General features: G+C 41.3%; 1 protein-coding gene across 2 annotated transcripts in view; it reads right to left on the reverse strand.

Moving 5' to 3' along the window:
* Positions 1-23,073, reverse strand: part of CDKL1 (cyclin dependent kinase like 1) — a 56,908-nt gene that overhangs the window by 7,784 nt on the left and 26,051 nt on the right. For both annotated transcript variants that reach the window (XM_077909235.1, XM_077909234.1), the window contains 5 exons: positions 18,658-18,779; positions 6,458-6,530; positions 3,958-4,048; positions 3,144-3,344; positions 418-500 (listed from right to left, as the gene is read on the reverse strand). In XM_077909235.1, the coding sequence (XP_077765361.1) occupies positions 418-500; positions 3,144-3,344; positions 3,958-4,048; positions 6,458-6,530; positions 18,658-18,779 (570 nt within the window). The remainder of the gene's footprint in view (positions 1-417; positions 501-3,143; positions 3,345-3,957; positions 4,049-6,457; positions 6,531-18,657; positions 18,780-23,073) is intronic.

A 23,073-nucleotide genomic window follows, 5' to 3' on the forward strand; every position in this document is an offset into this window, starting at 1 on the left:
AGCCTCTGCTATCAGCAATTTCTTCTTCTTCTTTTTTTTAAATTTATTCATTCATGAGAGACACAGAGAGAGAGAGGCAGACATGCAGATGCAGGGCTTGATTCCAGGACCCCGGGATCATGACCTGAGCCAAAGGCAGACATGCTCAACCACTGAGCCACCCAGGTGCCTCTGCTATCAGCAACTTCTAAATTCTCACTGGAGGCAATGGTCTTTGGAGCCAATTTGCCCCACCATTCTTTCTCACTCTGAGACTGACCTTCCAAGGCAGAGTGGGCCACAGGGCTCAGGCCAGTGAATAACTACCAAAGCCTAGCTAGCCCTGCAACTCCCCAGGTAACGAGAATGGTCACCACTTACACACCCTGGTAACCTTGGCCCCAACAGGTAGAGCTCTTTTCCAAGTGAGTCACTCACCATATCTTCAGGGTCTGGAATTTTCACCCCACTGAAGTACTGATTCATGCTAAATACTTGTTGGTGCCTAGGAATGAGATCTCCTTCGGACAAGAAGAAAGAGGTGGGTAAAGTGAGATCAGTTAGCAAGTGCAGACCTATGGTTCCCCTCCATCGGTGCTGTTTCTGTATCTACAACCAATTAAGGCTGTAGTCTGCCCTTCCAGGCAGACGGAGGCACTGAGGCAGCCCCCCACAGCATGTGCTCAGACCTCAGGGGACTGAGCACTGTGTCAGGTGGACAGGAGGCAGCATGCATGGACACTGGAGGCAAGAGCTTCTTGCCCTTCAGGGGCTCACAGGGTATTTGAGGATTCCAAATGGCTCAGAGGCACATATACACACACACAAATTTAAAAAATGCCTGTTTAAAAAAATAGCGAAAATGCAACAACTACAAAGCAAAATCATATTAATTGAATTTGGATGGATCGATATGAAAGTGTTTTGGCCTAGCACTTAGAATGGTGCCTATCAATAGATGAGGAAAGAAGTGGGGTAAAGAAGAAGAGAGGAAGGAAGGAAGAGGGATGAAAGGAGAGAAGGAGGAGGAATGGAGGGATAGAGGGAAGGAGGGTAGGAGGGAAGGAAAGAGAGAGGGAAGGAAGGAAAGAAGGAAGGTAGGTAGGTCACTCAGTCAGTCATGGAAGATCTAGCTAGAAGGAATACATTTCCAAATTGGAACCACCTTTTCTTGTTTCATCAGATAGTAATCACTTGGAAATCCCATTTTATCTGCTTAGAAACTAGTTACAATTTGATTCAATGAAACAAAATAGGGATTCCTATATTCTGGGGGGTTATGTGAGGCTCACCTTTCAGCCAAATCAGCTAAAATCACCCTTGTGTAAAATTCTAGAGGTATTACACGTGAAGAGCAATTTTGTTCAGAGAATAAGGCACACCCAGGCTCTCTTGCCAAAACAAAGTGAACAACCAAAACCTCCCAACCAGAGCCCTGGAAATGCTGTGACTGGACTGGAGTTCCTATCCCAGGATATCAAATTGCCTAATTTTACTGATTGGTCTTGGAACTATATCTTTTACTGAAATCTAAAAGCTGCTGTCTTGCTCTATTTTGTACAAGTGGCCAAAATATACTCTCTCCTGCCTTGCTCCTGATCTCAGTGAGCTTCATCATGAGCACACTGCTTGTACCTTTTTTTTTTTTAATTTTTTTACACTGCTTGTACCTTAATAACTTTCTTCCATCAGGGACACCTTGGTGGCTTAGTGGTTGAGCATCTGCCTTTGGTTCAGGGCGTGATCCCAGAGTCCTGGGATCGAGTCCCACATAGGGCTCCCTGCAGGGAGCCTGCTTATCCCTCTACCTAAGTTTCTGCCTCTCTCTTTCTGTCTCTCATGAATAAATAAATAAAATCTTAAACACACACACACACACACACACACACACAACTTTCTTCTACCGGAGTGCTGGAAGCGGGGACATGAAGAAGGTGCCCTAAAATCATTGACGGAAACAGCAAAGGAATGCTGATTGCACCTGGAAGTGCTCCAAGGTGCCTTACAGGTCACTCAAAAAACCTGTCAGCAAAGACTTACAGCTTACTGTGTGCAGACACTGGTGGAGGATGTATAGAAAGTAAGACATTAGCTCATCCTCAGGTAGCTGACAGGATCTTTGGGAGATAAAAGCACAAGACAAGACAGGGTGAGGGCAGGTGCTGCAAGAGCTTAGAGGAGGAAGTTTGCTTTAAACTGGGGAGTAGTAACTTAACTCCCTTTTTTTAGGCTTTTTTTTTTTTTGAGAGAGAGAGAGAGAGAAAGAGAGAGAGAGAATAGGACGGCAAGCACATGAGCAAGGGGAGGGGGAGGGGCAGACGGAAAGGGAGAAGCAGACTCCCCACTGAGCAGGGGGCCCAATGTGGGGCTCACTCCAGGACCCGGGGATCATGACCTGATCCAAAGACAGATGCTTAACCAACTGAACCACTTAGGGGTCCCTAACCTCCCTGACTTTTGAAGGGAGCAGTCACTGCTTATATATACATCTTTTCATCGATCCCTCTCCAAGTCTCTCTTCTCCTCCTCTTCCCTTCCCCATCATATGGCAAGAATAGAAAGACAATAATTGACACCAGAAGATCCAGCCTTTCTTCCTGACACATAGAAGGTTTTAGAATCTTCTTCTATGGCATCTGAATGATACAATGTAGCCTGGCAGGCTAGTGGGAAGGATCCCCAAAGAACGAACTACTATATCATAACAAATGAAATACAACACAGTTGCATTCTGTAAACTGCTAAGCCCTTACAGAAATGTAAGCTTTTATTGTTGCTATGATTATTATTCAGAGTTTAACTTGATCCAAACTATACTGAAGAGAGAACCTTGTGTCCTTTTGGACAATTAGTATGAACTCACAATCGTTAAAATTCTTTTTATTAAAACAAATGTGAACACTTTTTAAAAGTAATCTCTATGCCCAACTCCAGGCTCAAATTCACAACCCTGAGATCAAGAGTCATGCATTCTACAGACTGAGCCAGTAAGGTGCCCCCAAATGTGGACACCTTTAATGAAATTATTTAAGTAAGGCTCCTAGAGTACCCCTCCTTCGTAACTGTAAATAGCATTGAATGAGACTGGGAACTTGGCTCTGTCCTATATCGACATGGGTAAAACTATTCAGTTTCCCAAAAGGCATGACAAAAACACTACTTACCCAAGGTTTTCCGAATCAGATAGAGCTGATCCACATCTGATTTTCCTGGCCACAGAGGTACCCCTGACAGCAGCTCAGCAAAGACACAGCCAATTGCCCAAACATCTACTGGGGGGCCATACTGTGTGTCCCCCACCAATAGTTCTGGGGAGCGGTACCACCTAGTAGCCACGTAGTCTGTGTAGTAGTCACTGGGTCCAGCTGGCCAGTGATGGCACATGGAAAATAGAACAACGGAATACTGGAATCAAAACTGAGGGGGGGAAGACCTAAGAAATCAAGCTTGTGTCCCATCTTATGGCTTTTCTAAATCAACGGTTTCTCAATACTGGTTGCACATCAAAATCAGTTGGAATACAGTATTTGTTAAATTACTAATGCTTGGGCCCCTTTCAGCCCAGTGAAACAAGAAATTTTGGGGGAGAGTCTGGGGAGGTATCAGTATAGTTTTTATAGTTACAGCTTATAGTTTCCCCAGTTGATTCTAATCCGCAGCCAAAGTTGAAAACCACTCTTCTAAAATAGTACTTCTGAGAAGTGCTAGCTTAGTGAAAAAAAAAAAAAAAAAAAAAAGGTAGAAACCAGGAGAATAATATATTTTTTAATAACCACTTTCCTGTGGTATAATTTACATATAGCATACATTTTTAAAACACTATAAGTATCTACATATTTTCAGTAATTACAAGTTGTAATTTAGGGCAAGCTCAAGCCCAAAATATATAAAAAGTAGCATTCTATAGCATCTAGAGCCTTTCTCATATAAAGAATCTTTCTGTCTTTTATAATTACTTAAGGAAACATCAGTACTTACTCAAAAGTCGGGCAAATCCAAAGTCACAAAGCTTAATCACTGAATGTTTTGTGATGAGGATATTTTCTGGCTTCACATCTCTATGTATGCACTAGTCATAAAAATCAAAACAAAAACAGATTATCAAGGAGCAACTATAATATACGGGATTATGAACTCATGAATATTTCACAGACATTTGAGAAATCATTAAAACCTCTTACTGGTCTTTTGGATAAAAGTTTTTTGGCTATTTTTGCTATTTTGCAGCCTAAAATTAATCTAATACCATATTCATTATGGCCCGAATCATCCCAAATTCCTAAAGGGCCCAGAAAGGACCAAAAAGGAAGAATGGAAAAAAATGAAAGTAGGGTAGCCCGATAAACAAGTAAGGTTTTAGTATAAGTATACCCCCATGAAGTTTTCGTGACATGTTTATACCAAAAAATTATGATGGTTTATCTGAAATTCAGATTTAACTGGTGCTTGTACGTACTCTGGTAACCCTAGATGAAAGGGAAAATGTGAAAGACTCTGGGCGAGGCCTGCATCATGGCTGCAGGAGCTGCAAGTTGATGCATAAGCAGAATTCACAGATCAGTTGTTTAAGTGAGAACAGAACACGGTCCGCCTGGTAAACAGGACAAGCCCTGGGTCTGCTGAGATAAGCTAGGGAAGAGAAGGGCGGGAACGAGGAGCTTGCCAAGAGACCTCCCTTCCAGCTCTTGACATTCGTCCTGACAAGATAAACAGAGTAGGCAGTGCTTAACCTCTGGGGAGAGTCGCTAGATGTCAGCTCTGTCCCACACACAAGTGTTCTTAGAACTACATCCACCCCCACGGGATGTGGCCCCCATTCCATAATTTAGACTCCAGTCACCTGTGGTTTCCAAACCACAGCTGACATTGTTTAACAGGCTAATGTTAGAAGAAAGTTTATGACTCTTCACATGATTTTCTTATTAAATAACAATTCTCTTGGCAAAAAACAAATCAACAACCTAATTAAAGATTACATAAAAACAACATTTGGGTCAAAATCCTGTTGAGGGTTCCTAATACTCCTTCTTCCAAGCGTTTTCCTCTCTGGAGAAGAATGTTGGATACTGCTGGAATCTGGGAGACCCTCTTCAGCTTGCAGCTAAAACCCTGGGGTATTCTTGACTTTCTAGAATTTGGAGAGAGGACAGAGGTTCTTCTTGGGCTTGGCCTACTTCTCCCTCCAAAGGACTTACAGGGTGGGAGATCAGTGACAGTGTTTTCCCATGAGTATTACTCTGGAAAATTTGGGGCAGAGACAATTTCTGAATTATTTGTTTTACTATCTATCTGGTTTTCAGCAATTAATGGCTCTGAGATCGCCATTCTTTTATCACCGGCTTCACATACTACTATAAACGGGTACACCCATGAATATCACGATGACAGACGGTCAGAAGTACTTGCAAGCTAGAATGTGTTCCAATTCTGTTCTGAGAATTCTACACAGGTTTCTGCATCCTCCCCAACATCAGTACATGTGGCTGACCAGAGCTTCAGGGACTCTCCAGGAACGGTGAGTGGTATGTGCTGTATCTGATTTTCTTCACCAGGGCCTTTATGAGGTCTCTCTTGCTCCTGAATCCTAAAACCTGCTTTCAGGAAAATGCTAACCTTCACTTGCTATAAATAGCAATGTAAGGTGTCCACATAACCTAGAATCCATGCATTTTGACCAGGATGGTAGCCTTCAGCTAGGTTGAGGCTCACTAGGGAGAAGTGCTGGCTACTTTCATATTTTCTACTTCTCAGGAGGCAGCTTCAGGAAAAAATCATTTAGAACAGCCCAGGGCAGGGGATTTAGCCCCACCAGCTAAATTGACCCTGGCAGTAGATAAGATGACATACTGCAGGCAAGCTGCCCTGGTGGCCAAAATGAAGCTCTAATATTGGAATCTAGCTTCTGTGTGCAGGGAGTGGGCAGTGTCGTACTGGAGGGAGCAGCCACCTTTCCAGTATCTGTGGCAACTCATCTCATGGGTAGCAGCTTGCTGTGCCTCCTACCCAGCCTCGCTATAGCCAGGAGTATCAGAGGTGTCCACTGGGCTGCTTTGCTCCAGACATGGTGCTCATATCTCACCAACACAGACACTAACGTTTGAGCATAGTGCTTGGGACTCCACCTACTGCAACTCAAAAGGCATGAGCCACCTGGGGTTCCCCTCCCCGATTCCAAAGCATCTTGATGGTCCCAGACCAATACAGAATTCAAGCGAATGGGATTCTACTTTAAAGCTGAGTAGTTGCTCATCAGTATAAATCTGTAACTTCTTCCTTAAAATCATAAAAACACATCTTTTATGTAACCTGAACAAGAATGGCTAGATTGGTATTTTTAGCCTCTACTGACCACAACCAGGCTTCTGAAGATTAGAGTGAAAACCTATATCCACAAAAGGAGGATACAAATTTTGTACAAAGGCTCTACCTCAGCTTAAAGGCAGCTTTCTGATTTTTCAAGGATGATCATGAGACTTACATCGTGTTTATGGCAAAAATTCACAGCTTGCAACGTCTGCCAAGTTATGTTCTTCACAAGATGTTCTGGTACCCTAATAAAAATAAAGAAGCGACACAAACACATTCTTTAGTGTAGCCATGGAATTCAGCTCAAAAATAGAAAAAAGAAAGTAAGACAAGCTTAAATAGTGACATATCCATCCAGTCATCTAAGGCACAGAGCAGGTCCGGAGTGTAAAGAACATGGGCTCAGCATACCGCTGGGTTCTAGGGACGGTGAGGTAAATACAACAGCAATACAAACATCTCCTTCTACAGGAAGAGACCATGAAGACTCATGGGGTTTCCACAAGTATTTATGTCCACCTACCTCAAACACCTGTGATGCCATCGGAAACCCGCCTGCTAATTTGAGCTTCATTTCCACAAGAAGCTTTTCATTGATGGAAAGTTAGTTAATAGATAGTATAAAAGATGTTGCTATTTTTTCTTTTTCTTTTTTTCCAAGTTGCCCAAACTAATGCCTTGAGACAGAATTCATCTTTCATGCATGGGCACATGGTTTCTCCAGACTCCCCAGGCAGCAATTTTTTAGGTAATGAAAGATTTTACTGCTGATAGAGGTCTACATTGCACACCACGTAACAAAAGTGAATAATAATTTAAAATTTACATGGGCATCTTGGTTCTTTCCCCACACTGCTTCTCTCTGGTAGCTAGGTGCATCCCACTCTCCATCTTTCTGCTCTGTCTTCGCTCACAGTGTCTAAACTTGGTGCCACTGCTCCCAGCACTTCTTCCCTGACACTCAGCTTATATAACCTAGGTAACCAATAGCCCTAGCAGATCCTTCACGTGAATTAGAAAAAGGCACCCTTATTGGCAATTGGCATGTTCTTTACCGCCTGGTTCTTCGTTTATGAGGTCACCTCCACCAAGTACACTCGGGATATCTACAAAGAGCTCCTCATCTCCTTGGTGGCCTCACTCTTCATGGGCTTTGGAGTCCTCTTCCTGCTGCTCTGGGTTGGCATCTACGTATGAGCTCCCAAGGGTTCCAACAAGGTGGCTTCACTGAACTCCTGCTTTTGTAAATTAATTTTTTTTACTATTGCTGGAAGTGTCCCACCTGCTGCTCCCAATAAAAGCAGATGTGTGACCGTCAAAAAAAAAAAAAAAAAAAAAAAAAAGAAAAAGGCACCTTGGGGCAGCTGGGTGGCTCAGTTGGTTAAGCATCTGCCGTCAGCTCAAGACATGATCTCAGGGTCCTGGGATTGAGCCCTGGTCAGGCACTGCTCAGTGAGGAGTCTGCTTCTCCTTCTTTCTCTACCCCTCCCCCTGTTTGTACACACACTCTCTCTCTGTCAAATAAATAAATAAAATCTTTTTTAAAGGAAAAGGTACTTCTTCTGGGAGCATTTAAAAAATATATTGAGCAATGAGTGAAATGACTACAGAGTATTTTTAGAACCCCCCACCCACCAGCTGGACTTACTGTTTTTATGAAATAAACATTAAACAATGGTGTTGTGATCCTCAGGCAGAACTAATAAGTAAACCAGGGAGGAAGCTCTTGGGTAGTTGTGTTAAAGTGACCAAAACAAGTCACTTCTAGGCTCTGGGAAGGGGCTACAAGGCCACTGTTGTCACAGACCAGATGTTCAGGAAATCCTTTCAAGAAGATCAGAGGACGCTTGAACAGAGGATGGGCCAACATGGAGGAAACAAAGAGGCCACTGCCAGGAAGAAGAGCTGGGACGTTTCTGGTCCAGAACCACATCCCTAGGCCTGAATTTGCTTCTTTCCAAATTCTCTCCCATGTCCTAGTGCCACACAGGTACAATGCTAGGAAAACTTACCTGTTTAGAAAGAAGGCCTAGAAAAATACAACTAAGATGAGGCACATTTTAGGGAAAATGTTTCCCCCGGCCTCCACTTCTTGTCCAGAAAAAAAAAGGAACATATTTTGATTATTTAGTGACTTAAACATTAATTTAAGGTTATCAGTGCCGGGCCACATTAGACTCTAAAAACATTTCCCAAAAGAAATTATGCAAAAGGAGCATTTAAAAGTAAATTATAATAGCATATTATTAATCCTTCTCTAAGGCTGAGCTCATTATTACACAATCCTCAAACATCAAAACCACCTAGTGTCATCCTGAGTTAGCTGCTCATTTCACTTCTTTATTACCCCGGTTCTTTGAAATGCCAGGGCCTCAGACATTATCTCTAAGATCCTTTTTGGCTGATGATGATGATGATTGGAGCCAAGTTTTTTGGCTGCTGAAGAAGGGAGTTATGAATATGGAAGGAAAAAAAATAGAATCTGTTCTGTGGTGTTGGGCTGGAATTGGATATACACATACGTACAGAAGCTACTGTGCCAGAAAGGGCACCTTCTTACACAGGGTGCTCCAGAAAGCTTCTCTGCTTAAGTCAACAACTGAAGTAGTGGTTACAGTGGTGAGAAGGGCCAAGATTGGGGCTATATTTTAAAAGTAGAGTCTTCAGGATTTTCCAAGAGATTGAATATGAGAGACAGAGAGGAATCAAGGAATGATGCCAAGGTTTTAGCTTGAGTAGCTGGTCCATGGTGGGTCCCTTTCCTGAGGAGAATGCTGAGGGAAGAGCTGGTTTTGAGAAGGGAGGGGTAGATATATTGAGATGCTTATTGAACATCCAAAGGATATCCTGGGTAGGCAGTTCTGAATTCACAAGGAAGGTAAGGTTGGAAATATAAATATGTGAAGCCTAAACATATGGATGGCATTTGGAGCCCAAGGACTGGATGAAACCACTTAAGGAGTGAATACAGAAAAAAGAGAGAAGGTCAAAGTCCTGAGGCCCTACAACAGGTAGAGTTCAGAAAGTAGAGAGAGATTCAGCAAGAGACTAGGGTTGAGCCTGGAGGAAAACACAGTAACACTCAGGAAAACAGTGTCACTGAAGCCAACAGAAGAAAGTGTTTCAAGGACTTCTGGATTAAGACGCTGGGCTGAACAAACCCATCTAATTTCATTCCATCTCCAAACCTGACTATGAATACACTGACAGATTTTTTTCTCAAGACAAAACCTACATGGCCAGAGAGAACAGGAGAAGAGGTAATAGCAACACATTTTGGAATCTGGAAAACAGGTAGATGAATGAAAACTGGCAACAGATTCTGGAAAGCTGAAACCTAAGCCAGAAGTGGAGAAAGTGGAAGAGCAATCCATTTATTCCAAAAAATCCTCCAAAGGTGCAGAAACTGGCCACCAAGATCGCTATGGAAGTGGGAGCAAAGGGGGAGTGTAGAAAATCTGTTTTGGAAACCATCAAATCCCTAGATCCCTTCCCCCATTTTATTCCAATAGGGAGCACTCCTTCCCCTACCTAGTAGAAGGCTAGAGTTTTGTTTTCTGAAGAGTGTAGCATAGAGAACATTTGGTATAGCTGAGATCATGAGTACTGTTCCAAAAATGGAGGATTAAATGATTATGTACATACATACTAATGCTGAGACTCCCCAGCCTTTTTCCCTCACTACCTTCTGACAAAGTTGGCAGTCAGACTTCACTTTCCAAGGAAAATACTGGAAGACTTTTTTGGGGGAAGCTCAGGAGGAAAGATCTGAAAATTCTGACATTGGGGTACCCATCAAATGAACCAGCCAGATAACCCCACAGTGAAGCCCAGAGCTTCCAACAGCACCCTACTCTTAACCATGGGCAGACAACCAGAGTCTATATGATGCCCAAGAAAAGCCTCAAATGAGAAAGGTAAAGGCCAAAACCAACAGAAAAAAGCAACTTAAGAGAAACAGAAACAATGGATAGTGAAGAGAGCATTAAAAAAGAAAAACAGGGGATCCCTGGGTGGCTCAACGGTTCAGCACCTGCCCTTGGCCCAGGGCATGATCCTGGAGTCCCAGGATCGAGTCCCACGTCAGGCTCCTAGCATGGAGACTGCTTCTCCCTCTGCCTATGTCTCTGCCTCTCTCTCTCTCTCTATCATGAATAAATAAATAAAATCTTTAAAAAAAAAAAATCCTTTCAGCCAGAACTGCCATCTTCCAGTAATTCACCAAAATGACCAACACAAAGGGAAAGAGAGGTACCCACTATATGTTTTCTAGGCCTTTTAAAAACATGGAGTTGTTCCTTTGGCCACATACATGTGAATCTGCAAGAAAGATGATATTGTGAGGAATGGGCAGTGTTCAAAAAGGAATACCACACAAATGTTACCACGGCAAAACTAGAAGAGTCTACAATGTTTCTCAGTATGCTGTTGGCATTGTTGTAAATAAACAAGTTAAGGGCAAATTCTTGCCAAGAGAATTTATGTACTCATTGAGCACATTAAATACTCAAAAAGCCAAGACTCCAAGACTGCTTCCTGAAATGTGTGAAGGAAAATGATCAGAAAAAGAAGGAAACCAAAGAGAAAGGTACTTGGGTTCAACAGAAGTGCCAGCCTCCCCCACCCAGAGAAGCACACTTTGTGAGAACTAATGGAACGGAGTCTGAATTGCTGGAACCCATTCCCTATGAATTCATGGCATGATAAATGTAAAGAAAATAAAAGACCTCAAGATTGTAAAAAAAGAAAAGAAGAGAAAAAAGAAAAGAAAAGAAAAACATGAGTATTCTCAGAGAGAAAAGGAAAGCTGTTGCATCCATGAAATAAGAACAAGATACTATAAAAAAGCAAGAGGACCAGTCAGAATCCAGAATCCAAATAATAGAAGACCCAGAACAAGAAAATAGAGAAACTAAAGGATAGGACATCAGTAATAGCTCAAAATTTTCCTTCTTGGGTAGAAGGGGCTCACCAAGTGCCAGCATAAAAGATGAAAAGTAAGGCTCATGATTTTTATAATTCAGAATTCTGTGAACAAAGAGTGTTCCCCGAGCTTCAGGAAATAAAAAAAAAGAAACAGGACTTCATAAAGGAGTGGAAAATAGAACGGCAACAGACTTCCTAACACTGGAAGATAGAAAGCACTTAAAAAAATGCCTTCAAACTTTTGAAGGCGTATTATATTTTACCAAAAAACAAACATACAACCTCTACCCAAACAAAGTATTGGTCAGATTGGAAGAAAAAATAAAGGTTTTTTTAAAATGCAAGTGCAAGGTCTCAATCTAACTCTCTTTTAAACCTCTCCTACGTTGTTTCTCAGGAAGCCCTTGGACCATGCACCCCACCAAAAAGAAGTAAACTATAAAAAAAGATTATTGGAAACAGAGAAAACTGGACATCTGACACACAAGAGGGAAGTGATGGGAATGTCCAGGAGGACAGGGAAGGGAGATGTCATATGATAAGGACATTCCAGGTACTGAAAACAACCCATCCAGATTGGAATAGCATGATGCAAGAGCAGGCATGTTGAGGGCTGCTCAACATGTTGCAGGGTGATGTTGAAGTCATCACCATGCCCTCTGCCTTATACTGTCTCAAATAAATATGAAAATATTTAACTAAAAAAAGCTTTGGAAGAGTCCACATTCATGTTCACATACCAGCTCATGCTTTCCTTGTAGGCTGTTCCATAAACAAAGTCAAGTTATAATCAGAATGGTATAAGTAAAATTCAGGATGAGGGAAAGTAGGCAATTGGGTTGTTGTCATTAGGCTGAGCTCCTTACTTACATCCATCCCCAAATTGGGGGGGTCTTGACATTAGAGAAAACATACAATCAGTCCAATCTAAAAAACCAGCAGCCATGTTTTGCTTTGCCTGATGTAAGTTTACCTCTGCCCTGATGTGTTGGTTTCACAAAATGACTCTCAGAAAATAATCTTCTGTCTCTCCCTTCCAAGATTTTGAGTAAAGGTTATACAGTGACCCTAATGTCCTAATAATAAAATTGAAATGAGAAACATAAACAACTGCTGTATGATAATGAAGAGATCAAACTCATTTTTAAAAATATCATCAGATACATGAGAGATGGGAGAGACGATGAAGAAAGAACATAGATCTTTTCCAGCATTCTTAACACTTCAGCCATCCTTCCAGCTACTGCTCTTCTAATGTGAGACAGTACAAGAAGCCAAAAAACATTCATCAAAGCTTTATTTCTACACAAGGCTACAACAAAGATGGGGAAGCAAGGACTGACCAAGCTCCTAGAGAAATAATATGTTCTTAGGAATTTATTGATAGAAATATTTATGCCAGTGGTTGTTCATTGTAGTCTTGTTAGTAATAGAGAAAATCTAGAAACAATCTAAATATTTATCAGTGGGGGATTGAATAAAGAAATTGTGGTATTTTTCTATAGTGGAATGCCATGCAGCCATTTAAAAAAATACAAAAGTTGATGTTTAGAATCGAGAGACAGCTCCTGAATACACTTTAAAAAATGCCTAACTGGGGCAGCCTGGGTGGCTCAGTGGTTTAGCGCCTGCCTTCGGCCCAGGGCGTGATCCTGGAGACCTGGGATCGAGTCCCAACATCGGGCTCCCTGCATGGGGCCTGCTTCTCCCTCTGCCTGTGTCTCTGCCTCTCTCTGTGTGTGTCTCTAATGAATAAATAAATAAAATCTTAAAAAATAAATGAATGCAAATAAAAAATGCATAACTGTATGAGGTAGAATTCAATCCATTTAAATACAGATATGTAAAGAAAAATAATTAGAAAACAATTTCTCAACCTGTTTATTTTATTTTTATGTTCCTGTGTTGCTTGAAACATCATTGGAACAAACAGTATGTCACTTTCGATCTAAAAAGAGATTTTTATTTTTTAAAAGATTTTATTTATTTATTAGAGAGAGCACAAGGTGGGGAGCAGCAGAGGGAGAGAAAGGGAGGAGCAGAATCCTTGTTTAGATACAGGGCTCAACCCCAGGACCCTGGGATCATGACCTGAGCTGAAGGCAGACACTTAACCAACTGAGCCACCCAGGCACCCATAAAAAGGAGAGATTTTCTCTGTGTGTGACTATCATAAATAATAAATAAAAAAAATTTAAAAAAAAACTTCTGTTAAAAAAAAAGGAGAGATTTTTAGTGTTTTTATAAAATTTGTGGAATTCCACTGCCCAAAACTGAAAATATGCAGTAGTAGCCTTTTCCCACCAGATGTCCTTTGCACAAACTGTATTAGAGTCAGAGGCAGACCCAGGGGTAATGGAAAAGAATCAGTATTGTGTCTGGTAGCACTTACAGAGGAGTAGAAAAATGAGGAGGGAATATAGAAACTAGTCATTTACCAAACTTTGACAGAGGAGAGACCAGCAGTTGAAAGAATAATAAGTACAAAGTGTATTAAGTTCTGCAGAAGATAAGGAATGGAAATACATTTGTTTTGAGAGCAAATACAAACAATATGAGCACAGCACTGGGAATTATAAGGATATATATTTATGTCACTGTAGCAGGATATATATCTTGGGGCACAAACTTGCTTATTAGTAGCGACATGAATTTGAATCTTCTCCAAAAGCTTTCCAAAAGAGTCCAAGAAGTGACAGACATGATAATAAAGATATGAATTAGCGTCCATTTCAGATTCAAAGTAGACAGATCTTTGAGTTTGATTTGGCAAGAATTATTTTTATTATTTTACTAATTAAAACATTACTATAGTGATAAATGGAACATGGAGGAGATATAAAATACATAAAATAAAGAATATCTATTACAATGAAAACTCAACAGTATCACTATTAAGATATTAATAGTGTATTATTTTTCTTTTTTCTATCTATATATAAATTCTATGAAAATGAATACATTTTTATTATAGCATTTTTATTCATTTTGCAATTACTCATGAACATTTTTCTATTTCAAAGTATGTTTTATCTATAAGCATGATTCTTAGTGGCTCCACTGTATTCCATTGTAAAGATATGCCATAATTCACTTAACCAATCCTCTATTATTGGACATTTCAGTTGTGTCCAATGTTTTCACCATAAAAAAAAATCCTTTAACAGTGTGCCTGGCTGTATCAGTCAGTAGAGCATGCAACTCTTGATCTCAGGGTCATGAGTTGAAGCTCCATGTTGGGTGTACAGCCTATTTACAACAATTTTTTAATTAAAAAATAACATTAAAAATCCTTTAACAATAAACACTTTTACAACTAAACCTTCATGCATGTCCTCAATTATTTTCTCATGGTAAATTGTTAGCAGTAGAATTGCTTAGTCTGAGATTATGTCTAAGGCTTTTAATACATGATAGCACACTGCCCTCTGGACAGGGTGTTACAGCAGTGTACGGATAATTCCCTTTGACAATATTAGGTTTTAGAGTTTTATTTTTATTTTTTTTAAAGATTTTATTTATTTATTCATGAGAGACACAGACAGAGAGAGAGAGAGAGGCAGAGACACAGGCAGAGGGAGAAGCAGGCTCCATGCAGGGAGCCTGATGTGGGACTCGATTCCGGGTCTCCAGGATCACGCCCTGGACTGAAGGCGGCGCTAAACCGCTAAGCCACCAGGGCTGCTGGTTTTAGAGTTTTTAATTAACATAACTATCTTTTTTTTTTTTTAACATTTTTTAAATTTTTATTTATTTATGATAGGCACACAGTGAGAGAGAGAGAGAGGCAGAGACACAGGCAGAGGGAGAAGCAGGCTCCATGCACCGGGAGCCCGACGTGGGATTCGATCCCGGGTCTCCAGGATCGCGCCCTGGGCCAAAGGCAGGCGCCAAACCGCTGCGCCACCCAGGGATCCCAACATAACTATCTTAAAAGGAAAAATCATCAAAACAGTATTATTATTATTACACTTCTTCAAAATCATTTTGTAAGTATCAGTTTATTGGTTTGCTAACTTGGTCATTCCACAAGTACTGGGGCTGTACCAAGTGCCAAGAATTAAGCTACGAGATGCTGGGGATACACAGGGGAGGAAGGCCCAGCTCTTGCCCTTGAAGATTTTATAGTTTCCTGTGCAAATGGGGTATGTAATGGAAACAATCCCAGAAGATGAGATGGATGTTAGAGAAAGGAACTCCTGACTCCTCAGTGTCAGCTAAAAGAGTCACCACACAGAAGTCATATGAGTTGTATCTGAGGTGTATCTGTACCACCACAGAAGGGTGGTAGCCTACTATCGTCCTGCCATCAGATGTCAAAGCAAAGCTCTACTTTGCAATCACAGTTATCTGGTAGAGGAGAATACGTGGATTTATGACAAACACAATATACAGCTCCATTTTGAATTGGAAATAAATGTTTCTGGATAGTTCTGTTTGATAGTGCCCATTTTACTGCTGCTAATACCATGGTGAATCAGGATGCTTAGCAGGTGGTGTGAAAGATGATTTGAAGAGAAACTGATTTTAAAATCTGCTTCCATGCATACCTATCTTCATCCCTGACAGCCACTCACCATGAGCCCGCCATTTTACCTTCTGATTACAGGATTTAAGCAGAGGACTGGCATGATCCACTCTGTATTTTAGAAATGTATGCACTCAGAAATACACGAATAAAGTGATCACAGGACATTCTCGGGCCAAGTGTACCACCCTATGGAGGACCTCACCTGACCCCAGGATGGGAAAACAGTGGCGTTAGCACACTCTCCTTTGTTGATATTGTTTAACAGAGGCTGAGGAGAACAGCAGTCTTCTGACCATTAGGGTATCACATCCACAATTCACAGCATCACAGACCTGGAAGTCCCCTTCAACTCTATCTGGTCCTAAACTCATTTTCACAGGTGAGAGTGCCTGGAAGCAACTTGCCAAAGGTCACACATGTGACGCCAACCCACTTTTCCTGGGAATGTGCTTACAAAGTGTTATTTTATTTTATTTATTATTTATTTATTTATGAGAGATAGAGAGGGAAAGGGAGGCAGAGACACAGGCAGAAGGAGAAGCAGGCACACAAGGAGCTCGATGTGGGACTCAATCCCAGGACCCCGAGATCACTCCCAGAGCTGAACGCAGATGTCCAACCACCCAGGCGTCCCACAAAGTGCTATTTTATTGTATGAGATTCCTTAATTGAAAAAAAAATGTTCCTATGAATTTCAAAATCATTAATTGATGGTTTAATGACATTTATTCCTTAACAATGACAAGCAAAAATTCGAAATAGCATTTAAAATAGTTTGGAGAATTGCCAAATAGTATAATGGAAAGTAACTTCTATTTTTAAAACAAACTAACAACGACAACAAAAAAAAAAACCCTTTAAACTTCAAAATAAATGAATATAATCTGGCTTAGAATAAATCTTATTTTTCAATTTTGCTCATTGATTAGCATTCCTTAGGTCAATCTTATATTTGACAAACCATGGCACATTGTCATTTGGAAATGTTTCTTATACTTAACCACATACATATCTACTGGTCTTCCATTTCCCTTATCCACCTCCATTTTAAAGTAGTTTCTATTTCCTGGAACTATATCACATATTCTAGCCAGTGGAGTTAAAAAAAAAACAAAACAAAAACCTGCTTTCAAAACTCTAATCACTCCTCACCTTGTCCTTTTTTCCTTTTGCTCAAAGTATATTCCAGAAAACTACTCACTCTCACCTGCCTTCAGGCCCCCGTTAATCAGTGTTTCTAAGTATTTTCCAAGTGACTCAATCTAAGACGATTAGTCAGACTACCTGCAACATCTTCCTAGTACCACATAGCCAGGAATAATTTATACCAGTAGGTTTAATTGAAGTGTCAGTTGCAAGATGTCAAATGAGCAAATATCAACATATTAAATGTTTTCTCCTTTGAACATGATTTCTCTGTATCAGTGACTTTCTGAAGGGAGATGCCTGTTCTCTTGGCCCTCTCTGGCGGTGTAAATTAATACCAAAAGCCTATGCCATGGTCACTTACAAACCACAAGACATTTTAATCCTATTTGCCTGGATATCATGGCTGATCATATGAGTACCACCACAGGCAAAGCGGAAGCTCTTGGTCAGGGCTCGAAAGCATTGTTGAAAGAGCCACAGCTTCCAGTCACTGGAGTGTGAATGTAAGCAGGAATGGGGCGCCATTCTACCCCTCTGATATCCAATGCCACTCTGCGTATTATCCCCAGCCAAAGCTGGGCTCCCAGGAGCCCAGTAAAAGGAGAGGATGAGATATCCTTCTCTGCTCACTTGTTTTAAGCCTCCTCACCATTCAACTCAAAGGCCACTTCCTCCAGGGTGATCTTTGACCCCACTTTGAATTATATCTTCCAGGGCCTGCTAATCATTCTAGCCTCTCCATCTGGCCACAGTGATTGGTCCCAGGGGTAAGCTGCATTGCCTGAACCTGAAGCAGTAAGCCTTCCACTGAACTTTATAGCAGATGCTACATTCTTCTAGGACTTTCCTCTGGTAGGGCTAAAAGTCCTACTTCCCTGTAGAAGGGCTACACAGGGCTACACAGGGCTACATGGCCTTATGGCCATGCTTCCTAGTTCAATTTTTTCCTTCCATCACATGCCACTTGCAAATCCCAAATCCTCCTTATAAGACTCATCTGCAAGGTAGAATGAAGACAGAATAGAGAAGAGAGAGAAAAAAAAAAATCCACCACTGATGGTCCTCTGCCTTTGAAACATCCAGCTGAGGAGGAATGGGTAGGCACCAAAATCTAGCCTATGCTCTGCTCACCAGAGGAAAGGACACACACACCACCACCACCCCTTTTTTTTTCCAGACAAACCTGTCTGCTTACCAAGCCTTCTTGTAATACACACAAAGCAGCTGCATGTGCTACAAAGGGATGTGTGATAAGATCATCAGAACCTCCAGAATCTGCCCATCCTTCCTGCCACATTCTTTTTTCACTTACCCTTGCCTCAATGGATTCTTATCACTTGTCACTAAAGAATTCCTGATCAATACAGCAGACCAGATATCCGGATCGCTCTGAATGAAATGCCACGTTCGTTCTAGCCTAAACCTCCTGTTGGCTGTTGTCTTTGGACTCTTGCTTTCAGTCTCCAAGTCCTTACAACTCCCTAATCAGGCATGACTAACTAATAGTCTTCCTTTTCTTTCTCAGAGACACAGATAATATAACAAAGAAACCAAGTTCAACCTAACAATGTTGCTGCTTTTTTTGTGAATATGATGAGTTATGATCTCATTTCCAACCTTTTCAGTAACTCTTCCGCTGTCAAGCCCAGCAGCAGAGAATGCTGTGCAAACACTGGCTGCTCTTGCCTGGTCTGCAAAAGAGCCATTGCAAATCTTAAATCCTGGTGTGTGGTGCTGTGTTTCGTGTGTAAGGAATGATTACTCACCCTCTTTGGTGTCTATCCAGCTCATGGAGAACCGTGTGGTCACAGTACTCAAACACCAGGTGAAGCTTCCGCTTCCTTCTGAAGACTTCGAGAAGGTTCACGAGGTTGGGATGTTTGAGTTGCTGAAAATACAAAAAACAAGATGCTAAGCTGAGGCTGTGAAGTCTGGCTTTCTCTAATTCTGATCCAAGAAAAAGAGGGCTGTTCGTTCTTTAGGGAGTTTCTTGCCTTGGGTTGAAGGAGACTGTAGACAATGATCCTACTTCTCTTAAGGAGCTGCTCATTAGCAGCTTATAAATGACGACAGCTTCACCCAGACGGATGGTGAAGGCAAAGAGAGAGATAAGAAGTCCAGAAACAAATTCTTTCAAAGAACCAACTCCTGGTTTTGTTGATCTGTTCCACAGTTCTTCTGGTCTCGATTTCGTTGAGTTCTGCTCGAATCTTTATTAACTCCCTTCTTCTCTTGGGTGTAGGATCTATTTGCTGTTTTTTCTCTAGCTCCTTTATGTGTAAGGTTAGCTTTTGTATTTGAGTTCTTTCCAGTTTTTGAATGGATGCTTGATGGAACTGGAGGGTATTATGCTGAGTGAAGTAAGTCAGTCGGAGAAGGACAAACATTATATGTTCTCATTCATTTGGGGAATATAAATAATAGTGAAAGGGAATATAAGGGAAGGGAGAAGAAACGTGTGGGAAATATCAGAAAGGGAGACAGAACGTAAAGACTGCTAACTCTGGGAAACGAACTAGGGGTGGTAGAAGGGGAGGAGGGCGGGGGGTAGGAGTGAATGGGTGACGGGCACTGGGGGTTATTCTGTATGTTAGTAAATTGAACACCAATAAAAAATTAAAAAAAAAAAAAAAGAAGTCCAGAAACAGGGTGATTTTTAGTTAATGCAAACTTATCCTGTAAGGCTCAGATCAAATGTCCCTTCCTAAGGAGGTGTCCCCGAATCTCCCCAGACTGGTTCGGCGTCCCTGCCTGCCTCATAGCCCCCCCGAAAGATGTCTCCTTGGTGATCCTTTAGAATTACTAAGTAATAGTTCATTTGACTGTTCAATGTCCTCTGCTATCAACAGATAACAATAGATACAATTCACTGAAAATAAGTATCATGACCTCAAGATTCTCTTGTTTTTTCAAAATGATGTGGCTGAAGTCCCAGCATGGGGCCTCACACATAACAGACATTCGATAATGATTTCTGAATGAATGAGTAAATCATGTTTCCTAGGTTGATGAAACACTTTAAAACAGAAGAATGAGGGGACACCCAGGTGGCTCAGTGGTTGAGTGTCTGCGTTTGGCTGGGGTTGTGATCCCGGGTCCTGGGATTGAGTCCTGCATCAGGCTCCCCGCAAGGAGCCTGCTTCTCCCTCTGCCTATGTCTCTGCCTCTCTCCCTGTGTCTCTCATAAATAAATAAATAAAATCTTTAAAAAACAACAATAGAAGAATGAGGAAGACTGTAATCTTATGTGCCTGAAGGTGTATATCTAGAGAAAAAAAAAAAAAAGAGGTCAGGAATCAATCTTGTGTTGCCAAGGATAAGTCTTGTAGTTAGCTTCCTGGACCCTTCTGTCCATAATCCTATCAGAAGGACAACAATTAGGCAAATTAATTATAGAGAGGAGAGTCAAAATGATTAACTTCCTTCAGAGTGTGAAGGCCTTCAGGCAGCAGTTTAAGAAACAAAAGAGGAAGCCGTAAAGTTTCTTAAGACCTAGTCTCAGAAGCCAGATGACACTACTGCTGCCTCAATTCTAGCAGTCAAAGCAAAGCACAAGACACCCCCTGGCCCCAGATTCAGCCCTGAAGAAGCCCAGGATGAAGTACCTGAAGAGGAGGGAGGCCCAGGTATCCTAGCTGAGCTCAGCCCCCAGCCAACTCCCACCTATACTCAGCTGTAAGAATGAACCCAGGCAAGACAAGCTGAAGGAACACTCCACTGAGCCACAGAATTGTGAGAAATAAAACATCATTCTTGTTTGGAGCTACTAAGTGTCGGGGAGGTTATGTACCATCAAAGCAACAGATAACTTGTACTGGGTCACAAGGGGACTTCTAGAAACTACGGATGCCCAAGCCCCATCCCCAGAGACCCTGAATTGGTCTTAGGTAGGGCCCAGGCCTCTGGCTTTTTCCTCAAAATTCTCCAGATGATTCAATATGGAACTGGAAGTATTAATCATGGACAAGCAGATACTTCATAAGTAGTAAAAGGTGGAAGGAAAAAAAGTGAAGATTCTGAACTACCTGCTGCATCACATTTGTGCCGGCAATGAGAAGAGAAGTGGCCAGCAAGAAATACTAAATAAGACAGTTACTTTCTCGTTTTCTTTGTAAAATCCCTCTGTATCTTCAAGTTGTGAAATTCCTCCTCTAGATAGTACATATGATGAAACAAATATAAAACAGCTACGATACCCTAAGGGCTGTTAGTCACATGCGGGCTTTAGAACAGAGGGCACTCGAAGCTACAAACCCCACATTTATGTCATCGTACCTGGAAACTTTTAGCCTGAGCTAACATTTTCCAGAACAGTAGGATAGATTTGACCACTGTCTCAAACCAAAGAATTGCATCAGCTTAGATGTCTCAAACAGAAAGCAAAAAACCAGTTCAAACAGGCTAAGTGGCAGCATGATGACAGAATCGACTAAAAGAGTTTTGCTTTCAGGCTGGGAAAAATCATTGTCCATAGGTCCAGTTTTCAAATCTTAGATTCTTTAAAAAAAATTTTAAAAAAATATTTTATTTGAGAGATGGGAGTGTTGAGGGGGGTGGGAGTGTTGAGGGGGAGGGAGAAGCACACTGTCTGCTGAGCATGGAGCTGGACGTGTGGGACTCAGAGCTCGATCCCAGGACCCTGGGATCATGACCTGAACCAAAAGCAGACACTTAACCAACTGAGCAACCTAGGCATCCCCAAATCTTAGATTCTTTTATTTTTCCATGTTCCATATGTAGTCCTCCCTTATATCTCTAGCCAACCTTTTAAGCACAAGTACAAATATATCTATTAGTTGAATACCCAGACTTTCTCCGGATTCCAAGACTGGTACCTCCACCCTGTAACATCTGGATGTGCAGGGCACTGGTACCTCAGGGTAAAACCCAAAGGCCTTCTCAATTTGGACTCTGCTTCTGTCTCTAGTCTCATCTCTCATAACTTCCCATCAAATGCAGTGAATTTCTCTCAGTCCATTGAAGGCTATGCTCCCTCTCTTCTCAGGACCTGTTCACCTGATTGTCTCTCTGGAACACACCCTCATCTAGACGTCACTTTCTCTGTCCAGCCTCCTCTCCCTAGCTCTGCCACACCTAGCACGAACTAAAACAACTGTAGTGCTGGAACCGAAGCATGGATACCCCACAAAAGGTGAAGGGCACCATCACAACAGTATCCCCTGAACCAAGTGGGTCTGTAAATATACTACACCCATTTTTCTATTACTATTCACCTTTGGAAAACCTGACCGTAGTCACTGTAAGATATTCTCTTCAAATAACATGTAGATTTCTTTTCCAATTTGTGGCTGGTGTAAGTAAAATGTTGATGAACTACTTACTTGCTGGTTGACCTTAACTTTGAATAATGTTGTCCCTTAATTTCCATCCACAGGAGTAGGAAGCCAAAGGGCTGCCATGACAAGCCACATAAAGCATACTCAACAGCTTCAGGCACACAGCTCTTCGTGAAGGATAACTGCTAATATTATTGGGAGGTAGATCTATTTTTATTTTCTCTATTCAGTGTATTCAACATTTACTTACTTATTTATTTTAATGTGCATAAAGTCCTAAGGATATGGAGACAAATAAAGCAAGTCCCTGCCCCTACCCTCATGGAGCTTGGAACCTAAGAGGGAGAATAGATATTGAACAAGTAATTACAGATATGATAAATGGTACCAAAAGCAGGTTAAAGGGTGCCTAGTTTGTGGATGGTGAGTGGTCCAGGGAAGATCTCCTTGAGGAAGTTAGGTAGACACCATCTAGAAGCACCAAAAATACAACTTTATGGCTCTAGAGATGGCCAAGTTGCTTTCCAAAAGGATCATTCATATTTACACCTGTGTCACGAGCATGAGAGTACTTTTACCATATCATGGCCAGCTCTGAGGTTCATATAGACATTTAAGGTTTGTGATGTATATTGTCAAATCACTTCCAGCAATACAGGTCGCATGACTTTTAAACTGCTTATCTCTCCTAACCCCCTCTAAGAGATAACTTGTATATAATAGAAAATGGCCAATCACTTATTATTCCACTTATTTTCAGAACAAATTTACTTGAGAAAAGTTGATCACTAAGACTAACTTCTAATTAGGATTTATAAATATTAAATTAGAAAAAACTTTAAATTAATTAGTCACTGCATCTAGGCTGCCAGAATTCTGAGTGAG

This window comes from Canis aureus, chromosome 9 (assembly GCF_053574225.1).
Source record: "Canis aureus isolate CA01 chromosome 9, VMU_Caureus_v.1.0, whole genome shotgun sequence".
In the NCBI taxonomy this organism is placed as follows: Eukaryota; Metazoa; Chordata; class Mammalia; order Carnivora; family Canidae; genus Canis; species Canis aureus.